Source organism: Solanum stenotomum, chromosome 8 (assembly GCF_019186545.1).
Source record: "Solanum stenotomum isolate F172 chromosome 8, ASM1918654v1, whole genome shotgun sequence".
NCBI lineage: Eukaryota > Viridiplantae > Streptophyta > Magnoliopsida > Solanales > Solanaceae > Solanum > Solanum stenotomum.
In genome coordinates, this window is record NC_064289.1 from 7,362,508 (window position 1) to 7,385,714 (window position 23,207).

The window sequence follows — 23,207 nt, forward strand, 5'->3', positions numbered from 1 at the left end:
ACCTTTTTTTTTAACTCTAAAAAAAATTTTAAAAATAATTTTGTGGTTAATTAATTAACTTGTTAGTCAATTTTAAGACATTAACTTACCACCAGGTTTAAAGGCGAAAGAAAGGGCAGTTCACTGTTACCCTGAAACAACTCTTATTTAAGAGATATTTACTTTTCATTAACGAACTCATTTGAAGTAACTTTAAAAAAAAAAAAACAGAGAGAGGGGATTGTTTTTCTACTTTAGTTACTGGGGTTGAAACAGAGGTCCTTCAATGGCAGACTCTGTGACAGCTCCAGCGACTTACGGGACTCAAGCCGATGCTTTGCTAAGGAAGAATTTGACATTTCAGGTACGGCTTTTTCTCGAATTTAGGATTTCTAAAATATGAGTGTGAGTTAACAATAAATTAAGTGGGAATGTGTCAAAAAAAAAATTGGATGGATATATAGCACGTATTGAATTTTTCTCGATGAAAGTTTTGTCTCTGTCACGGATCCAAAATGGCTTTGTATGTGCAAGTTTTTCTCTCTGTGATACAAATATTAAGCGTGAAATGTTTCTTAATTGGGGATGGAAAGCTGTGCGTTTGCATGGTAAAACTACATAAATCTGCAAAAATTTCAATTCGCCTCACCCCACATGATATTAAATCATTTAAAAAGGAGATATTTTCGAAGTATAATTAAGTTAATATTAACTTTTTTATTATCATCTCCTAATTGCTGCTGACAAAAGGATAGATATTTAAAGAGATAGACATAATATTTTAAACCATATAGAAAACCAATGTCACTAATGTAATCTTGGAGGGAGTTTTCTAAATTTGTTTTGGTTAAACCGGCAACCTGCTCTGACCCCACATTTCAACCCGCCCCGTCCTTCCCCGCAACCATCCTGGTGACTGGTGAGTGTGACTCAAAATTTAAGAAATGTTTTTGATCGGATCCACAGGAATCAATAGAAAAGGAAAAATCCGTTACATGTTTTTGCCTTTCTTTATTATTATTTGAGAGGAGAAACTCAGGATTAAAGAATCTGATGATCCAGCTTTGATAATAGGTGAAGTAACTCAGGATCATTATACAAAACAATGCATGTTATATCCTCAGCGAGTGTGCACAAGTAGACACTTAAACTTGTATAAAATTGAACAAGTAAATACACTTGTCCTACATGGCATAATACACATAGGATGCCACGTAGGACACAAAATTGTCATGTAGGGTGTCATATAAGACGAATGTGTCTATTTGTTCAATTTTATACAAGTTTAAGTGTTTACTTGCGCACATTCAAAGTTAAAAGGTCATAGTTAACAGCTGACACCAAGTTAAGGGTCATGTTTATGTATTATGCATTTCTTTTATGTGTTGAATAGGCTTTGTACATGATCCAGAATTCCAGATTGTGATAATTTATCATTTTTTTGCTTCTAAACTGAAGTGGTTTGTTGTCAATTTTTTTGATGCAGAAACGAAATGTCAAGACAAATGTTCGCCTCATCTTAGTCCCTATTTTACTCGTTCTTTTAATAAGGTCCATTGAATTCTCGAGTACTGCGATGACGTACAAAGACACTAAATGTGGCTGCCAATGTGTCGACAAAAATGGTACAGGAAAATGCCAAGAAGTATGTGGTCTGGAATACTCAAATCCGTTACAAGCACCAAGTTGTGAAGTTAAAGAACCATATGAATGGCATCCCGTTTTCCAGTTACCGGAATCTCAATTTAGTGCTGTAAAAACTGATGTTATTACATATCCAGACTTGCCTAATGAGTCATGCAGAGACTCTAATTCTTGTCCAGCTATTATACTTGTCACTGGAACTAATCAAACTTTTGGACAAAGTATGTTTTTTTCTGAATAAAACTAAGACTAGTTTTTTTTTACCTACAAAAAAAAAAAACCAAGGTTTCTAATGAATTTTTCGATTGATATGGAACTTCATAGGTGTGAATGGGTACATGGTCAAAAATGACTCAACCGTAGAGTCTACTTTCATCACCAACCAGATCATTGTGAGTCCATTTCCATTTTCATATTTTTTTTCCCTTGGATTAACTGCTATATATCATGGACCCTGTGAACTAGCTATGAAATCTTTCAGGGTACAGAGATTCCAGCTGATCGAACGGGTTTTCAAGACCCTGCTTTCAACTCACGAAAGGCTACATTCTATATTATTCAAGCTGGGTGTCCTGCGGATTACAAGGGTGAAGAGATCAATGATGATCACGCAACATATAGTACGATTTATGCTTGTTATTTCTAACTGGACTAATAGCTTGATCTTGTTGATGTTACATTTAGCATATTCATAGCTCTGACCTTAATTTCCTACTGCAGTGTTACAATGTCGTGAAGGTTTATCCTTGTGGCGTAATAGTCCCTCTGAGATCAATGATGAGCTGTTTAAAGGTTACATAAAGGGGAATACGGAGAAAAAGACAGGCGAGATAGCAGCAGGTTGTCTAATGCTATTTTAGTACTCCGTGATTCATGTAATTAATATCAATCTCTTTTCTTAACAAAGTTGTATGATCTTCTTCTTTTTGCAGCATATGATTGGTTAAATACAAATGAAAATAGGTTCAATGTGAGTGTTTGGTATAATGGAACCTATAAGTATGAAGGTCAAAGTGAACAATTGGTACGGGTGCCTCCTTTGGTGAACCTGGTAAATCATTTACTCTTCTCCGATATGTTATTCCTCTCCTTATCAACAATTGTCAAAATATTATCAATGATGATCAGATTAATCATTAATGTCGCGGAGAATCTTATAAAGTTTATCTAATTCATTCAAGGCTTAATGAAACTAAGTGTTTGTACAGGCATCAAATGCCTTCCTTCAAAATTTGCTTGGACCTTCCTTCAATATTCTGTTTGATTATACCAAAGAAATGCCCAAGCACGGAAGTATGAGGATGTCGGAGATTTCTTCTCAGATGGGACCAATTTTATTTTCATGGGTGATTTTACAGCTTTTCCCAGTAAGTAAATAAGTTGGATTGTTTTTTCCTTCTTATAAGTTTCCCTTTGTCATTCATATAATAATTGCATGATGGAATAAGTTTCATATATATGATTTGTTATATTGGCTATTGCTATCCTGCCTTTTCGTGTTCCTCATGTTCGTGCTCTGGTTAACTATTTGCAGGTTGCTTTTGTAGCTCTGGTTTATGAAAAGCAGCAGAATCTACGAATAATGATGAAAATGCACGGACTTAAGGACGGCCCCTATTGGACTATTACTTATGCTTATTTTCTTCTCATATCATCTCTCTACATGTTTGGCTTTGTGGCGTTTGGCTCGCTCTTAGGTAGTGACACAGCTTTTAAATTGATTCCTTCACTAAACTCGTATTTAGTGGCTCGATAATTTATCTTATTTCTTCTTCTCCTCCATTTGCAGAATTAAGTATCTTTCTTCGTAATGCTTTCAGCATCCAGTTTGTGTTCTACTTCATCTACATAAACTTGCAAATCGCATGTGCATTTCTGCTGGCTGGATTTTTCAAAGATGTTACGACAGCCACAGGTGTGATATGTTAACTATTGTAAGAATTAGGATTCTTATGTTAAAAGTATATATATATCAATCATGAGAAGGATGAATTGTTTTAATTTCAGTCAATAACATGTGATATTTAACTAATTCATGCATCTACTTTTGTTGCATCAGTCATGGGGTACTTGGTGGTGTTTGCAAGTGGTCTCTTAGGATCGTTCTTTTTCTCAAACTTTCTATCTGGTGCTTCAATATCAGGTAAGTTGATGATCTAGCTGTAATTCCTTTTGCGTTTTGCTTCATGTTTCTGCATACTGCACTGACATTGCATCGTTGTGAATGATATTGTAGAAGTGTGGATTATATTGATGGAGCTATATCCTGGATTTGCTCTTTATCGTGGATTATTTGAGTTTGGGGAATATAGCAAGAGTGGTCTTTATACGGGTGAAAGTGGTGGCATGAAATGGGCAAATTTGAGTGATCCTGGTAATGGGATGAAACAGGTTATGATTATAATGTTAGTGGAGTGGATAGTAGTTCTCCTTGTTGCTTTTTACTTGGACCAGATCAATTCATCAGGGAAAAGTCCCCTATTTTTCTTGGAGAACTCGCGGAAGAAGCAGACGCTATCCACTATGAACTTATTAGAAAAGAAGGATTCTGGAGTTTGTCTTGAAATGGAGAAAGAAGATGTTGCACAAGAGGTACACTTGATACTTTTGCCATTCATAAAACCTGTTTCACCTCTCTCTTTAACATCAACATATACGTAGTCAAAATAACGTTTTGCATCTGAAAATTGTGGGCATGATCAGAACAAAACTGATAGATTTATAGCTCCTACAAATATAAGTAGTCTTTCTGTTGTTTAATTTCAATTCAACATTTCTTCTCATTAATTTCTATGTTTGAACAGAGGGAAAAGGTTGAACATATGGTAGCTGGATCGACATCAGGTTATCCCATCCTTGTTGACAACCTGAAAAAGGTTTATCCAGGGATAGATGGAAACCCCGATAAATATGCAGTTAGAGGACTGTCACTTGCTGTGCCTGAAGGAGAATGCCTTGGTATGCTTGGCCCCAATGGTGCTGGCAAAACATCATTTATTAGTATGGTAAGTTCCGCGATATCCTTTAAGACATTAGTTTTTTGTTTACTTAGTTGCATGGAGTAACAAAGTGTTGCTAACAGATGATTGGGCTGACAAAGCCAAGCTCTGGTGCTGCATTTGTTGACGGACTGAATATAAATACAGAGATGGACAAAGTATACACCGTCATGGGTGTATGCCCTCAGCATGAGTATGAAAGAGACAAAGTCAAGTTGACATTTCTTGATTCCTACTCAATGTTCTACAAATACTAATTAATGAAATTGTATACAGCTTGCTTTGGGATACATTAACAGGAAGGGAGCACCTACTTTTCTACGGAAGGCTTAAAAATCTTAAAGGACAAGTTTTACATCGAGTAAGTTATGGTCCCGTTCCTAAACTTGATTCCCCCTCTTGCTCGTCAATGGATCTTAATTACATCCGAAAGTTGTTACTACCTACAGGCAGTTGAAGACTCACTTAAGAGTCTCAACTTGTTTAACGGAGGCGTTGCTGACAAGCAATCTGGGAGATATAGTGGTGGAATGAAGAGAAGGCTAAGTGTTGCTATTTCACTCATTGGAAATCCCAAGGTACGTTTCTTCCTAATATGTCGTTTTCATTTTCTCCTCCTAAATTACTAAAAATTGAACTATATATGCAAATTTACCAGGTTGTCTACCTGGATGAACCAAGTACTGGACTTGATCCAGCTTCAAGAGATACCTTGTGGACTGTTGTGAAGAATGCACGGAAAGGCAGATCGATAATTCTCACTAGTAAATCTACTTTCCATCTCTAGTTTCATTGTTTTTCCATTTCGACATGAAAGTAATTACTCATCGAAATGCATAATCTTGAAAGTAATTAATTCCACTAGTACTCTTTGTTTTCCTTTTTAAGGAAATGGTATGATTACTGATAATTACTTGGTGAAACTACAGAGAGTATGTTGTTCTTGTTGTATTTGTGGTATGATTACTAATAAAGATACTAATTTCAGCCCATTCAATGGAAGAAGCGGATTATTTATGTGATCGCTTAGGAATCTTCGTTGATGGAAGCTTGCAATGCATAGCAAATTCATCAGAGGTAATTTCAAGCTTTTACACAAACAATGATAATTCCAATTTTGAACTCAGGGTTTGTTATGAGTTGCAACAATTGAAACTATGTAACAATGTTGGACTTAACTAGTTTCTTATGACTAGTACAAGTGATGAATGGGTTATTTTCCGCTCATAATTCTCAAACTGTATTATCCACAGTTGAAGGCAAGATATGGAGGGTCTTACGTGCTCGCGATAACTACATCAGCTGATAATGAGGTGGAAATGGAGAACATGGTGCGACAGATATGCCCAAATGCCAACAAAGTGTATCATTTATCGGGTACACAGAAGTTCGAGTTGCCAAAGATTGAATCGAAAATTGCAGATGTATTTCAACTAGTTGAGAATGCAAAGAGTAGATTTCCAATTTATGCTTGGGGTATGGCTGATACAACTTTAGAAGATGTTTTTATCAAGGTTGCTTCTAGTGCTCAATCCTTTAATGAAGCATGATCATAGCATTCAACCACAAATTAGAAAAAAAGAAAAAGAAGGATCATATGTGCATGATGTTTTTTCTTTTTTTGCCTTAATTAGGAAATATTTAGGTTCATGTAGATACATCAAGTACAGAGCATATGTGACTCTTATTTTGTCATGTAATCTGTGCACAATGATGCCAATCTCTGGCGTTTTGTTCGTGGAATAGAAAGAGTTTGTTGTATCAACAAAGTATTATTCAACGTATTTAATTGAAACCTCTAAATTGCTAATGAAGATGAATGATATTATCAGAGTGATTTTGTGGGAGTTTGGAAATCATGACAAAAGTCTAATATAATATTTTAGGGATAATGACAGTCCAATGTCGTTGAGTGATTTAATTTACAAAATAGCCAGCAAGCGTAACTAATGTGTATAGAGTTTACCTAGTAAACAATTCAGCATCAACATGGGTTGTGGTGCACTGGTGGGAGTGTTTCACCCTTAATTAGAGGTCTCAAGTTTGAACCCTGGATATGGAGAAAATTATGTTGGGAGCGCCACCCCCCGAATGGGCCTTGCAAAACGCAATCCGAATTTAGTCGAAGCTCCAATGTGGGCTCTAAACACTGGGTGGGAAACAAAAAAATAAACAATTCAGTAGAAAACTCTTTGAGCTATAAGCCTCATTTTACCCCCAATCAAACACAATCAACTATCTCCTATACATAGCAAGGCAAATCAAGGTAAAAATTCATCTATAGCAGATAGCTGTTTCTCTATTTTATTCTTCATGGAGCCAAAATTCTGCAATGTCTACTAAATTTTAGTATATTTTAAAAGAATTTCATGAGCATGGTAAGATATGGTTAACATTGTCTCTTTCAGCAGGAACATTTTCAGCTTATTGAGGACGTGATCTTAGATAGAATGCTCCTGCTATTTACTCTTTTTTTATTACATGATTGGTAAGTTGGGACTGGTGATTAGATATGACATGACGCATTTTCAGTTTATTGAGGACGTGATCTTAGATAAAAGGATGTGAAGAACACAAATTAGGATAGAAAATTAGTAGGTAGTAGAGCATTGTATTACTTTTCTTTCTATACTACTAGTCGTAGTATTTCTCATGAAGTTTCTTTGGCTTCAATTTCTACAAGTGTCTCTTGTACTTCTATTATCGCATTATTTGCTATAGTTACTGTTCCTTTTTTTTCAGAATGTTTTGTCATGTTTTCTATAATATTTTGCCATGATTTAATTTTCACTTCCGTTCTTTTTTTTTCCGATCTACTTTTATGTGTTTTTCCTTGAGTCGAGAATCTATCAAAAATAACTTGTGTTGGTGCATTTTATCATTACTATTCCAATATTGAGACGACAAATTCTGCTAAACGAGTGCAAAATATATTGTCTAAAGATGGAATTGAAATTGCCATTGTGGATAGAGCCCAAAAGGCTTTTAAATTAAAGGTACGTTCAACTCATAAACATCATCGACAACTCTCTTTTCTAGCAGTCAATAATTAAATGGAAAGTCTAAATTAAGGGGAAAAAAAAAACAAAATGGTAACTGCTGAATAAAGTAGGAAAGAAATTAAAACCAAAAAAAAAGTACAAAGATTATTGCATAAGTAGGCTTCTAATTAGAGCTGCTTGAGTAGTGTCTGATGATTCCAATAATTCTGATAATCTGTCACTCAGATCATCAACTTCTCTATGCAAACTTTTTATGTAATTGCATGTATCTTGCAACACCCTACTTGCTGAAACCTGCTCCAAATGAAACACAAATAAATTATTAGGTGTAATTCAGATAATCGGACCATTTCTCGATTTGTACGTGTCATCCTTGACCAATAGTCATCATGCTAATATATTAAATGAGATCTTCCCCGAAATAGCTGGACAGATTTACTGTTTACTTTTTCTAGCTGGTATTTCAGACTGGAATAATGTGTTTAGTTTCAAGCAAATAAATATATTACTCATATCAGACAATTAACTTTAGGAAGTTCACAAATCAAGGGACATATTAAAAAGAATCCAATGTTGGAATCTCTGTTAATTTATGGGTTCCAATTTTTCAAATACCAAGAACATAACTAAGACCAATAAAATCTAAGGATGCATTAGATGTTCACTGAATTTTACTAATTTTAAGAGGAAATAATAAGAAATTAAGATTACTATGTTCAAATAGTACATTTTAATGTATTTTCACTTCTCTCTCTCTTTTTTTTTTTTTGCTAGAATAATATTTACAGAAAGATGCTTCAACACATTTTAGGGTTCTTCCACAATGCATATCTTTACCTTAAAAAAAATGACAAAAAAAGTAAGTGGGAGGTGGGAGGTGGGAGGTGGGAGGGGCATACATATAAGTTAATATGATTTAGTATAAACATTCGATTCGATGCAGATAAATTTTTACCTACATTGTTAGGGGTTAAATAGAAAATAATATGATGGATACATTACATACACATTATAGAGTGTGGGAAGAACCCTAATATGTCTCTAAGGGTTTCAAGTTTTTATATAAGGTGTTGTGTTGAGGTTCAGGATGACTACCACTAATTTTCTTTAAACTTTCTTAGTGAAAATTCTATGGTATGGGATTCAATTTGAGTAGACGCATCCAGAGGCGGAGCAAGGTGGGGGTTTATGGGTTCAGACGAACCCACTAGCTTTTTCGTAGACCCTATATTTATATTAGAAAATTAAATAAATATATGTATATTAATATGCGAACCCTCAAACAAAATTGATTTAGGACTCCCAAACTCCTAACTTTGGCTCCACCTCTAGACTCGGCGAGGAGAAATGAAATGAATTACCTTGTCAGAGGATCTATTCCTGAGCTCAGGAAGAAGTTGTTGCAATTTGTTAACAAGATCATTGATTTGGTCCTCACTTATCCTTGATCCTCCTGAATGTCTTGATGATCTTGACCTTCTGCTAGACATATTTCAAATACTTTTACTACTATATATTATGTTTAATAGTTGTAGATGAACTAATTAGAGACAAAATTATATATAATGGACAAATCTAGCTAGAAGTGTNAGTGGGAAGTGGGAGGTGGGAGGTGGGAGGGGCATACATAAAAGTTAGTATGATTTAGTATAAACATTCGATTCGATGCAGGTAAATTTTTACCTACATTGTTAGGGGTTAAATAGAAAATAATATGATTATAGAGTGTGGGAAGAACCCTAATATGTCTCTAAGGGTTTCAAGATTTTATATAAGGTGTTGTGTTGAGGTTCAGGATGACTACCACTAATTTTCTTTTAACTTTCTTAGTGAAAATTCTATGGTACGGGATTCAATTTGAGTAGATGCGTCCAGAGGCGGAGCAAGGTGGGGGTTTATGGGTTCAGACGAACCCACTAGCTTTTTCGTAGACCCTATATTTGTATTAGAAAATTAAATAAATATATGTATATTAACGTGCGAACCCTTAAACAAAATTGATTTAGGACTCCCAAACTCCTAACTTTGGCTCCACCTCTAGACTCGGCGAGGAGAAATGAAATGAATTACCTTGTCAGAGGATCTATTCCTGAGCTCAGGAAGAAGTTGTTGCAATTTGTTAACAAGATCATTGATTTGGTCCTCACTTATCCTTGATCCTCCTGAATGTCTTGATGATCTTGACCTTCTGCTAGACATATTTCAAATACTTTTACTACTATATATTATGTTTAATAGTTGTAGATGAACTAATTAGAGACAAAATTATATATAATGGACAAATCTAGCTAGAAGTGTAAGTGTTGCTATGGAGAGTGTGAAAGAGAGAGAAGAAAAGTAATATTAAGTGCGCAAAAACACAAGTAGTGGTGAAGACAATTGCATGGAAGAAAGGAATGTGCTTAGCTTGTCTTTAAATAGGGTTTTGAGAGAGAGAAGAAACAAGTTAATTAATTAATTTGCCTTTCTATGCTATGATCCTTCTTATTGTTAAGTTTTATTTTTATTTTTTGAGATTGAACTTAGAAATTTAGCAATTTCTATGCATGTGTTCTCTCTTAATGTGTGTGAGTGTGTCAGAGAATACACGTAATACCATGTTATTTTATTTACATCTACGTAGTACTATCTAGTATATTTTAGAAAGGGTCACATAAAAGTAAAATAATTATAAGGGAAAAAGGATAAATATACTCTTGAAATATCGTAAATGGTATGTAGATACCCTCCGTTATACTTTTGGTACATTGGTGTCCCTGCCATCCAAAAACTAGAGCATATATGCCCTTCACTCTAACGGAAGACTAAATAGGGACACGTGTCACAATTTTATCTGTCGATCCAATATTTAATAAATGTCTGTCGGTGGATAAGATTATGACACGTGTATGTCTGTTAGTATAAAGGGTATATATGCTTTAGTTTTTGGACGACAGGGGCACTAATGTTCCAAAAGTATGACAAAGGATATCTGCATACCATTTACGATAGTTCGGGGGTATATTTGTCCTTTTTGCCTAATTATAAATAAATACCCCTTTATTTTCATACTCCACAAAATAATTACACTATATACCTTCCCAACTAAATTCGCTTAATTGCTACTAAAGCAGTATCATATACTGTATTGGTATCATTAAGGTTGATAATTTTGCTTAATTGATACTATATATATATATATATATATATATAATGTATTGGTATCATTAAGATTTCTTGTTCAGAAAGTACTCATTAGTCAGTGATACTTTAAAAGTACATATGTACTCTTATAGTATCGTTGACTAATGAGTAATTTCTGAACAAGAAACCTTCATGATACCATAACAATATATATATATACACACTCTTATAGTATCATTGACTAATGAGTAATTTCTGAACAATAAACCTTAATGATACCAATACAGTATATATACACTGATTTAGTATCAGTTAAGCGAAAATTATCAATCTTAATGAATGGGGTTTGAGCTGTAATTTTATTTTTTTTTAGAGAATGGGTATTTCTTAAATTACTTTGCATTAGAATATGAACATGTAATTATTTTGAGTTTTATGGCTCATTTATATAGTTATTCTTTTTTAGAAATGCATATATAAAGTTAATTCATGATATCGTCACTAACTCTCTCTTCTCTAGAAGTGGAAAAATAACTTCATGGCATATGGTATTTCTTTTCCAAGAGAACACTTACACTGATATTTATAACAATCAAATTAATATAGGCATATATGTAACTCTACATGTGTTGCAAATCCCTTTCTATTTTTTTCCAAATTAATCCTACGAATATGTGAGTGATTTATACACAATGAATATTCTCATATACCTATATATAATATAATAATATGTAGACGTATCGACCTAATTTCATGTATTTAATATTAAATGAAAAAAATATAAGACCAATATTCTGATTTGAACGATATAGACACATAAAATGTTGTGTGAATCATCAAAGACCGTTTTGCAAGACTCAATAGTATTATTGGATGACCGACAACAAAATAATATCGTGAGGAGAGGATGAAATAACTACTGCATGCATATTTCACTTCAACGTTATAGCTTAGAGCTTATTTGGATATACTTATAAGTTATAACTATGAATCATGAGTTAAAAATTTTAACTTATTACTTTTGACTTATTTTTATTATTTTAACTTTAAAATATATATTTTTTATCTTATTCAAATATTATAAAAATATCTAAAATTTATGTATAAATAAATCAATTCAAACAGACGATTTATCATAAGAACAGGCCAGGGTTGACTGGTCAAGATTCATATTATAGGCAAACATGTTATTTTTTTTTTTCCTTCAAATAGAAAGTACACATGACGCGACACGTAGAAGGCAAAAAATAAGCGTTACACATGACCGACCTTATTAACAGGATTTATTTTGTTTATCTTATTATGGTTGTTTTTACATGTTTTTTTTATATAATATTAGCATAGTGAGGTCACTCATGAGGCTAGCTAGATGAATCAATCCATATCTCATATATCTTCAGTATCAGTATATTATCTACTTTGACAGATCAAATTTACTATAGTATATATCAGAGATGATCAAAAGCTAGCTTTTTTAATTTTTCCTATAAACTGACCAAATGCACTTTACAGATTCTGATATGCCCCATTAGAATCCTTTTTCAATATCTGCTTGCATTTTTCAATTGTTTTGGCAACTGTTAACTGTACTAGTACTAGCTATAGTATTAGTCATATTGTGTCCTTTTTTTCTCTTCGATATCCATGTTGAAGCCCAATTAAATCTGGATTCATGTCGGGAAGTTCCACAAGCGCTTCCTAACAAAGGCAATTTCATAGCCAATGGGACTAAAATCTGAGACCTCTTAGTTAAGAATGAAGAACTACTTATCACTCCAACATAACCGTTAGTTGGTTAGTCATGTTGTGCCTTTATAAATGTAGCTCGATGTTCATCTATCTATTCTGTAATGTTCACTTCGAATTGAACTTAGCTAGTGTCAATTAATGTTATTAGTATATTAATAAAGTTGAATATTCGTGATTGACTGGTATGTGGGCCTATATATGTAAACGTTACTAGGTGCTCAACCACTCATTATATTTGACAAACTTATTTATATAGGAAATTATTATTTTCTTCCTCCGAAATTGATCTGAGTTAATTTGACTTGACACAGAGTTTTAAAAAAAATAAATTAAAAACTTGTAGTCTATAAATCATTTCATAAAGTTAATTGCTACTATGATTAAAATATATCATTCTTTTTAAACTGACTAACAACATTGATGACATTGATTGTGTAATTAAATACGTTCAAGTGTACTCAAACTAATTTGATTCTACAGGTTTCTTCTTTTTTTTCTAGGCTACATTATTACTTATGCTTAGCAGAGTTTAATTAACCTATATATACTATGAGGATTTGAATTAATCGTTCTTCGAATAGCGAAAGATTAAAAAAAAATTAAGAAAAATGGGAGAATTTTGAAGGGACCACTAGTTTAAGGTCACAGTGTTAGGAGACCTATGAAATTTTCATTGGTGTTGAAGAGAATAAAGCCCTTAATTGTTTCTTCTAATCATTAGAAAACTGATTTTAATTCAACATATATATATATATATATATTGTCTTGATACGTAGCTTACCTGGAATCTATTTTGATTCAGTACAGATTCATGATGAAGTTTAAGTTGACAGCTAATTGCCATATTAATTAACATGGTCTGCGTGTTTGCTTAACTTATTACAATCTCCCTAGCTAGGCTTCATTATTTTCCTTCCCACATTAATCAACTTCTTGTGCATTGGATCACGTGGTATGCTGGACAAGCATAGATAGTTTTAAGCTAAATTTCAAGAATAAATTATACGAGTAGTATATTGATAGTATCATAATAAAATAATGAAAATGACAAACACTACCCTTGAGGTTCCTCTCACCTCCTCAAATCCTTTTTGTTCTGGATAAGGTGATGAATATTTTTGTAAACAAACAACTTTTTTTTAGAAATTATATAATATAGAATACTTTTAATACAATAAGCTAAACAATCAATAAGGAATAATATTAGAATAAGAAATCTCATGAATGAGTGAATTCTGGAAAAAAAAATAAGGGAGGTGATTGTTATAATATGTTAAATAATATTGATGGTTACTTTTGTATTATGAGTTAAATTATTTCTGATAGTATAATTTTTCCTATTTTTGAGCTGAGATTTACAATTATAAAAATTAAGAAAAGCAGTTGACATGATTTTCCATGAACACATGGTTGCAGAGCATCCAATGGTTGGACAGAATGAGATTCCATGAAAATAATGTGTCTTGTCTTTAAATTTCATACATGTATTATATTTAGCTACTTTTTTGTGCCAAATGATTAATAAATTGCATGGATATTCTTTCTGATTCTCTACAGAGCTTCAAGTAAACATCTTTTCCAGCAATTTAATTTCTACTTGAAATTACTTCGGGGTATTTCTTCATTTTTTATGTTAATAACTTAATAAATATTAAGTTAACTAGGTATGTCATGAAACGAAATCGTACTACTAGTATATAGCAAGCTAAGTATATATAGTCTGTTAAAATACGGGGAACTCTCGAATATAGTCACTCAAAAATAGCTTAATTATGTTTCATAGCTATAGTTTGCTAATTACGATTCGTAGCTACATATTATAGGGAGGAGAGTGACGACAAGATTGGGAGAGAGAGGAGGGAGGCGAGCGAGAGAGGGCAGAGAGTGAGAGAAAGGTGAGCGAGATAGGGCAGAAATTGAGAGAGAGGTGAATTGTATATGTATATCGGTTAGATAGTTGAATATATGTAGCTGGTATACATACGTATTTGTTTATCTGGCAAGCGAGATTGGGAGAGGCGAGCAAGACTGTGAGAGGGAGGAGAGACGCGAGTGAGAGAGGGCAATTATTTGTATAATTCACATCTCGTTTGTATAATTTGCAGGTACATTTTTATAATTCGCGAGTACGTTTGTATAATTCGTGTGTTTTTGCATAATTGAGTAATATTAAGTCTGGATTATACAAATATGATAAAACTCGAAATAACGAATTGATACAAGCATAGACATATGAACTTTAAACAATTATACAAATTATATTATACAAATTACATTATATAAATTATACTATACAAAATCCAAAAACTATACGTTTATACAAACTTTAAAAATTTATACACAAAAAGATTGAATGTATATGGTGATAACATTGAAAAACCAAAGGAAATCATCGTCATATACAAATACAAAATATCATATACAAATACAAATCAAACGAAGAATTGTTAGTTGTGAATTATACAAATGTGGCTAATTATACAAACGTGACTAATTAGACAAACTCGAAGTCAGCTCATGTAATTAATGGTTAATGTTAATCGCGAGTGATAATTATAGTAAACTATAGCAATGATAACTAATTAAATAGTATAAATTTGCTTAACCGTATAATTTTTCCTTAAAAGAATAGTTTATTAAATTTTTAATAGATTATTTTTATACACTATTATATATATTTTATATACTAATACTACTCTTTGAATTTTATCAAATGCGTAAGTGGAACCAGCGTAACTCCCTTCATAGCTTATATTAAGTGCTCCCACCGAACTCCTTCCCACCCTCACCCTTTTTCTTCTTTTTTATGCAATACAAAATTACTATTCTCCCCCTTTCATTTAACTTGGCCTTTACAATTAATTATAATTTTACTTGTTTATTCTACCTTTTATAAAAGTAGAAGTAAGGTTGTTACATACCATCCTCTCAAAATTCTATTTCTGAAATTATATTAAATATATTATTATTATTTTTTAATAAATTAAGAATTTTTTTAAATTATTTATCAAATATTATTCTTATTATTAAATAACTACATCAAACTATATAAGTCAAATTTAAATTTCTACAGAATAATTAATTTAGTTAAATGAATATCTAATCACTATTTTTTAATTAAAAAATATATCAAATGAATATGATCAAATAAAATGAAACGGAGGTAGCAATAATATCTAACTATATATCTATTGACATTAATAATTAAAAAATAATAATTTAAAAAATGAGTAGGAGGCAAATAAATTGGAGAAGGCAAAAGAGAGGGACAAAAAGAACAATTAAACCAGTGGTGGTGAGGGATAATTTATTTAATTAAATTCATAGAAATAGTAATGCTCAGCGAGCCTTTCGGAGCACATGAAGTTGATCCAATAGACAGCAAGGACTGAGCTCGAAGTCACGAGCCCCTTTATTTTTTATTCCATTTATTAATTTATAATACCACACGTATTTTAATCTATTATTTACTCTATTAATATTATCAAATTAAGATTATAACAATCACTTGTTAGTTTGATTCTATTAAAATTTAAAACTATACACTATCGTTCCAATAATATTAACTATGTTTCTGTTCCAAATAAACTAAAAGTCAGGTATATAAATTCTTATTTTTTTAATAAAACTCAACTCATACCATCATTATACCAAATAGCAAATAATAATGATTAAATCATATTATAGATCTTTTGTTCTACTAATAAAATATATGGCACACAAACTAAACTCTTCTTGATTTACTTTCAAATCCAGTGGGCTGGTTTTTTCCTTATCAAAAATTTAATAAAGAGCTTAGTGTAAAAAGAAATCAATTTGTTATATTAAAATCTTTGACACCCCAAGAAAGATATAACGTGATCTTCTCAGCATATTTTGTTTAATTATTTATATATATATAGTACTATCATGATTTGTCTAATTCTACAGATATTGATATTTGAGCCTCTGAGGCTATATATGTCCAATAATTAATTATAATTAATATATAAACGCTTTTAGTCGGTGAATAGTAAGATCTGCCTCATATAAATTATCTTTAGTTCTAATATATGGTAATTAGTCGAACTCACTATAAGACAAAGTTTAAACCGACTTTGAATACCGATCAAAGGAACTCGTTTAATCTAATTAAGCTAAAGACTAAATTCGATGTTACTACACAATTAATGTTGTTTTTGCTAGCTTTCTTGATTATAGTAATTTTATACTCTATCGATATGTGCATTTACGACTTCCCATTTCATACCAGGTTTGTTTGGCCGTGAAAATGAGGTGTGTTGGATGATCGAGGAGGGACATATACAGTATAATTGATCAATATGAAATGTAATTTATAATTTGTGAAATTTATTTTCTTTACTTTCATTAGAAAAATCATTTTTCTCCTAGATATGCTTTCTTAGAGGAAAAAAAAATCAAAATTTTTTATCAACAAGACAAGGAAAATTGGAAAAAACGCCTCCTTCCCAAACACGTCTTAATGAAAGATGAGGATTCAACAAATTAGGAATCCAAGGAGAGTAGGTAGCTAGGTTGGCAGTTGAAAAGTAGGAAATTGAATAAGCAGTGCACGTGTACGTAGTACTAGTTCAAATTTTAATTTTAATTTGTTTTCCATCCGATATTCGGTCCCCCTTAGAGCCCGACTAAATTCTGCTTCGCGCCGGAAAGTCACATAGTAAGAGGTAAAGTGTTCTCTAACAAAAGTGACTTCGTACCCAAAGAGATTCGAATCTAAAACTTCTTGATTAAAGATGAAAGGGTACTTACCACTCTATCACAACTCTAATAGTTCAAATTTCAATTTGCAGCATCTTCTCTTCACTCCATGCATCGACAGAAGAGCATATTTTATATAGTACTCCCTCTGTCTCTAATTACTGTCCACCTTTAAATTGATACACCTATTAAGAAAACAATCATTGATATAGTGAGTTTACTATTTACTCTTATTAATTATGAAGTGGATGAATTAAAAATTTAAGATTTTTAAGAAATTGTACCTTTTTCAAAGTAACTAATTGAGGGTATAATAGGTAAAATTATTTTGTCCTTTCTTGATTTGTCAAACTGGACAAGTAATTAGAGACAACTATAAAAGAAAAAGTGGACAAGTAAATAAGGATAGAGGGAGAGAGAGTGCTATATATTGCTATAGAGAGTTGTATTAACTGTCTAGGACCACACCTTAACCAGAAATTATAAAATAAACTATCGATGGGGGGGACAATACTCATTTTATTCATGAATCCAAGAGCAAAAATGTTTTACTATCTAAGAGATTATTTTGACAAGTTTCGAGATATGCCTTTGTACCTTTCTATATACTGTCATCTTGAAATTAAGGATAGGGGTTAAAATGAAAACAAAAGGGAAAAAAATTGGATTGGTAACTCTTGATCAATAACGACAGGGTAAATTAGACTAAGGAATCGATCTCTTATCAATCGGATGAAAGTTCAGGCATTTAATCAACTAATGAAACTATTGAATCGAGTACTTTTAATATGGAATATAAATTTATATATAATTTTTTTTCTTAAATTATAATAATTAATAGATATACCGTCTCATATAACTTAAATTTTAAATCCGACTCTGCTTATTTGTCTACCTAGGATGAGCATCACAGTTGTTCATCTCCTGCATGCTTGACAAATTAAATATTTAAATAAAAGTTTTGAAGGAATATGATGCTTGATAGACCAACATTTGGATAAAAGCTAATTAATCTCCCAATTAGTAAAAATTACCCCAAAGTTTGATTAAAGCTTTAATTTAGTACTCTCTTTTGAAAATTTAGGAAATGGGAAAGGAGAGATCAAGAGGATGTCACATTCTAATTTGTGATCTAAAAATCACTAGGAGTGTGTCCATGGAGTGGGTACACCTGCACGTTCTAGTTTAATTTGGCATCTTAATGTAATAAATTAATGGCTAAACAATGATTAACACTCATGTTTATTAAATAACCCTTAATTACCTCGTCTAAAATTTAATTAGCAAGTTGTAGTTTCCTTAATCCCAAATTGATGATGATTTTATGCCTGACAATGTGACGCTACTCCATTTATATTGGCTCTCCCAAATCTCGTATGCAGACTTTCCCCATTTTAATAAAACCCTCCAAACTATAACCTCGAATAACTATTGAGAAAAAGTGATTGTTTTTTCTTTTAAATTTTTTATTTGGTGTTCGGTATTTATATTGGAGCTAGACTAAATTTAAATTCGCACAGAAAAGTCTCACATTAAGAGGTAAAACGCTCTCTAACAAAGACAACTCCATAGCCACAAGAAGCGATTGTTGATGATATGATTCTAAATAAGAGGGAATATATGAAGGTCGTGCTACTGAGGGTAAAAGATTAGAAAGTAATCAACTATGATTGTATCAGTACTTGTGCTACCGTTCTTTTTCTTTGATATTTTCATCAATTTGCTTCGTTATTGCATTCCATTCTTGTTATGTTTTATTTTAATTGATGGTCTATCAAAATGATTTCTCTATCCATATAAGATTAAAGGTAAGATTTATACCTTCAGCGGTGTGGCTAATTACTTGTTAATAGTGAGGGCTCTAATCTAAGAAAAAAAATACTAGCTAACTTTTTTTTATTTGATTAAATTTTGATAGTCAAAATTATAATTGAGATACACACAAACTGATACGATAAAAAAGTCACTGCATTTCATGCCTCCTACGTGGAGACACTTACATGGTCTTCATCCTTAACAGGGGATTGACATCACATAAATAAAGAATAAAAACTATATTATGTCTTTTGCTTTAACTTATTCTCCAAATTGTAATAATTTCCCCCCATTTTTATTACTGCATAAACAACAAGCAAGTTGAGGTAAAAAATTACTCTTATTAGAAATATAATGATGAATGGAGAACTTTCATGAAGTTAATATTATGTCAGAGCCATATTAAGCAAATTCATTTGGTCAAGTTGGACCTAATTAACAAATTAAAACTGACAAGAACTTACTAAATGTAAATTATGTAAATATGCACTTGCTAAACAACTTGACTATTAAAATACTCCCTCCGTCCCTATTTACTTGTTCATATTTTCTCTTTTAGATGTCCCTATTTACTTGTCCATTTGACAAATCAAGAAAGGACAAAAAAAATTTTCCTATTATACCCTCATTTAAACTGAAAATTTAAACTTCCCCCAACATTGATTAGTTATCTTGAATAAATTTATTTTGCAATCATAATTAATAAGGGCAAAATTGTAACTTCACTATGCTAATCATTGTTGCCTTAATATGTGTGTCATTTCTAAAGTGGACAACTAAATAGGGACGGAGGGAATAGTTTATTCTACTTGATTAGTACAATTTGGTGCTACTTGATACTACAATTACTATGTCTCTTTTTAATGTGCTAAACACTCTTATACTGGAAAATTGCACTGTTTGAAAAGGTTAATTTTCTTTTGTGTATATAATATTATATGATAAATTTCTTTGACGTTATCGTGTGTTTATTTTTTTTTGATAGAAAATTCTGACTCTCCCATGTTTATAGAAGTATGTAATGAGTCCTGCATAGTAGATCAACTGAAGTTATTTTCCCTTTAATTGTTGTTATTATTATACTCAGATTAATACTTAATTAAGTAGAGATGGAATATATACACATGAATTTAATCTTTGTTAATTTGTACGGAGAAAAATAAACGGGAAGCAGCGTCCTGTCCATCCCTAAATAATTTAATTAATTAGCTTCTTCTACGCCCTCTCTTTTTTGAGAACTCAAAAGGCGAGGATCAAATATTTGAATCTATTGATCAGTTCGAAAATTTTAAGAACAAGTTGGGCTTATGAGAGTAAGCTTTTTTCATTAAAATAAAAAAAAAATGGGGCAGGAGAAACAGAGAGGGGATTACAAAGTGGGTAATTAAATTTGATAAAAGTTTAAATAGTATTAAATTTTTTTGTCTATGATCATTCGTTTATCATTTTATTTTTAGTTGGAAGTTGGATTACACCATTTCATAATATTAGTGCCACTTTTCTTAAGTTTTATTTAAACAAAACAATTCTCCAAATTCCATTTTTTTCCTTTCTTTTTTTGTTTTTCTCCTTAATTAGTTTGTTAGTAGTACAAAGTACAAACCAAGTGGAGATATCCACTTCACTAAGTTTGAAAAGTTTCTTGTTAGACAATTTTTTGGTAGACATAATAATTAGCACATATTGGATACTTTTTTTATAATGGAAAGTGATTAGATAATCTTCACTGGAAATAATATAGTAATTAATGTACCTAAAAATGAAAGTAAAATAATGAAATATTAAAAGAATGACACACGTAGCCATCGATTGGGCATTTGGTCTAGTGGTATGATTCTCGCTTAGGGTGCGAGAGGTCCCGAGTTCAATTCTCGGAATGCCCCATTTAANTAGACATAATAATTAGCACATATTGGATGTTTTTTTTATAATGGAAAGTGATTAGCTAATCTTCACTGGAAATAATATAGTAATCAATGTACCTAAAAATGAAAGTAACATAATGAAATATTAAAAGAATGACACAACTAGCCATCGATTGAGCATTTGGTCTAGTGGTATGATTCTCGCTTAGGGTGCGAGAGGTCCCGAGTTCAATTCTCGGAATGCCCCATTTAATGTTTATTTTTTTTCAAAAACTTTTTTGGTACTTTTTACAATCTGATCTGATATAAGGTCGAACTTAGAACAACGTATGCCTAATAGAGATAGAGAGACTATTTCTGAAATTGAGTTTCTTATAACAATATATTTGTATATGTTTCGTAATTTGGTTTCTAATTTTCTATGTCTTTTCTCCAATTTATTGTGTTGTATTTTATTTTTATTTTTTTAATTTTTTTTTAAAGCAGGCGATATTAGTTCTATGGTGGCTTTAAATCAACTTAGCAACCATGTATAAATTTGCTCAAGGTAACACTTTCTACTCGAGAAGAATGGTTTGGGCCTTTTCCTTTTAACAAACAACCTTCTAGCTGATTGGGCCTTAAATTGTTCCTAAAACTTTCAAGGAGTGGCTAAGCCCAATTTTAAAGTTTCGTTTCCATTCACTAGCTCCATATGTAGTCTTTTAGGGGTCGTTTGATAGGGAGGGTGTATAAGAATAATGCTGAATATAGTGTTTTAGTGATGTTTGCATTAGTTATGATGAAATTATTTTTTATTCAATGTTTGGTTTGGTGTATTAAAAATAAAATCCATTGTATAACTTCTATAATTAAAAAAAAATATTTGTTTACAAAAATACACTCAACACTCTTTAGCTTTGAGAAATGGGAAATTTCTTGGGAGGGATTTGAAGGGTAATTATGTCATTAATCAATCTAATGCATGTATTGAAACCCTTTGCATTACTAATACATGGAAATTCACGATATTAGTAATACACACCTCAATACACAATATAGTATATATATATATAAATTGATTTTAAAAAGTCTATCAAACAGTATACTAATAATACACAAAGCTATTACATATATTATTTTTTCTAATATACTCTATCGAACATGTACTTTCACCTTCAGCCGCTCTCCCCACCTTCAATGACTCGATCCCCACCCATAGTGTTCCTCTAAATTATTCATATAAATATGTTTGGTATAAAAAGAATTTCACACTTACTAAATATCAGAAAATAAGTAAGAAAATTATTTAATTAGGAAAAAAACATTTTTCGTGAAAAGCGCATCTTCCTTCCTATCAAACACACAATAAATGTCACTGAATTTCTCATCGATGCCACTTCCTTTTAGCTGCATGAATCCAAATTAATATGTCTAGGATTGCTTTTGAACCACTAGACATGGTAAGTTAGCAAATCAAATATGGGCGAATAAACTCTCTAGCTCGATGCATGTCTGTTAGAATTAAGAGGTAGAAAAAGAAAATGACAAGTGACAAGACTTGATATGATTTTATGGTTTGTCAATGACTATTGTACTCTCCATCCTTCTACAGTTTAATTTAGGTGTAGGAGATCAATCGATATCACTTCCTACAGTTTAATTTGTTAATTTTTTATTTACATTTAATGCAATCTTTTAGTCCTTAATAGAAACTAAATTATACTAAGCGACAAAATATGGTTGATTAGTTTGCATGTTTAGTTTAGACTTCTAGAGTATTCTGAATTTTCGATCGAGTATAACTTAGCCTCAAATGCTAGCTTATAAGGCTAAAATTATCCAAATTCTATCGGCAAACTACTGGTTCACTCTTTAACCAATACGAGACTCTAACCTACTCTAATACCCCAAACCCCACCTTTCATGCCCACAACCAAGTAGAGTGTGGACCGAGGGATCAAGCAGGGATGGATTTGCCTGTATAATATCAACCTCAAAAGCTAATTTATAAGGAAAAAAATTGGCCAATTTTTTTTAATCTATTTAATAATGGAAAGATATAATTGGTTAAGTCATAATACATAAACATACCTTTAACTTAGCCTCAACTGATATTTATGTCCTTCAACTTTAAATATCTAATGTCTACAAGTAGACATTTAAACTTGTATAAAGTTGAGCAAGTAGGCACATACGTCTTGTGTGGCTTCCTATGTGGAAACTCACATTACTAGATGTTCTACATGCATTATGTCACGTAAGATACATATGTCTATTTGTTCAACTTTATATAAATTTAAGTATCTATTTGTCTGTACTTAAAATTA

General features: G+C 31.8%; 2 protein-coding genes and 2 non-coding genes across 5 annotated transcripts; 3 read left to right on the forward strand and 1 right to left on the reverse strand.

Annotated features, from left to right (window-relative positions):
• Positions 1-200: 200 nt before the first annotated feature.
• On the forward strand, positions 201-6,213 carry LOC125874614 (ABC transporter A family member 7-like). Its single transcript, XM_049555528.1, has 18 exons — positions 201-343; positions 1,466-1,844; positions 1,948-2,015; positions 2,105-2,243; positions 2,344-2,463; positions 2,556-2,674; positions 2,832-2,990; positions 3,158-3,320; positions 3,413-3,538; positions 3,683-3,766; positions 3,860-4,215; positions 4,428-4,628; positions 4,706-4,815; positions 4,899-4,983; positions 5,072-5,200; positions 5,281-5,386; positions 5,611-5,699; positions 5,876-6,213. The coding sequence occupies exons 1-18, from the start codon at positions 266-268 to the stop codon at positions 6,170-6,172; spliced, it is 2,808 nt and encodes a 935-aa protein (XP_049411485.1). The 5' UTR covers positions 201-265; the 3' UTR covers positions 6,173-6,213.
• A 1,485-nt stretch (positions 6,214-7,698) lies between these two features.
• Positions 7,699-10,009, reverse strand: LOC125874243 (transcription factor PRE3-like). 2 transcript variants are annotated; one of them, XM_049555089.1, is made up of 2 exons: positions 9,695-10,009; positions 7,699-7,918 (listed from the first exon to the last, which is right to left on the reverse strand). In XM_049555089.1, exons 1-2 carry the CDS (start codon positions 9,821-9,823, stop codon positions 7,769-7,771), a joined length of 279 nt encoding a protein of 92 aa, XP_049411046.1. In that variant the 5' UTR covers positions 9,824-10,009; the 3' UTR covers positions 7,699-7,768. The 2 variants fall into 2 exon arrangements, with proteins under 2 accessions (XP_049411046.1, XP_049411044.1); XM_049555087.1 differs by lacking the exon at positions 9,695-10,009 and adding an exon at positions 8,986-9,203 and having other exon boundaries at positions 7,736-7,918.
• Positions 10,010-20,844: 10,835 nt separating this feature from the next.
• On the forward strand, positions 20,845-20,916 carry TRNAP-AGG (transfer RNA proline (anticodon AGG)). Its single transcript has one exon. It is a non-coding gene; the product is annotated as a tRNA-Pro (tRNA).
• A 157-nt stretch (positions 20,917-21,073) lies between these two features.
• Positions 21,074-21,146, forward strand: TRNAP-AGG (transfer RNA proline (anticodon AGG)). The gene has a single exon. It is a non-coding gene; the product is annotated as a tRNA-Pro (tRNA).
• Positions 21,147-23,207: the final 2,061 nt, after the last annotated feature.

What these genes read in the sequence shown, in the direction of transcription:
- LOC125874614 (XM_049555528.1), top strand. Translation starts at nt 266, where the DNA reads ATGGCAGACTCTGTGACAGCTCCAGCGACTTACGGGACTCAAGCCGAT. An exon ending in TCATCACCAACCAGATCATT is followed by an intron (nt 2,016 to 2,104) that starts GTGAGTCCATTT and finishes GAAATCTTTCAG; the next exon opens with GGTACAGAGATTCCAGCTGA. An exon ending in CACTCATTGGAAATCCCAAG is followed by an intron (nt 5,201 to 5,280) that starts GTACGTTTCTTC and finishes CAAATTTACCAG; the next exon opens with GTTGTCTACCTGGATGAACC.
- LOC125874243 (XM_049555089.1), bottom strand. Translation starts at nt 9,823, where the DNA reads ATGTCTAGCAGAAGGTCAAGATCATCAAGACATTCAGGAGGATCAAGG. An exon ending in GGAATAGATCCTCTGACAAG is followed by an intron (nt 7,919 to 9,694) that starts GTAATTCATTTC and finishes CATTTGGAGCAG; the next exon opens with GTTTCAGCAAGTAGGGTGTT.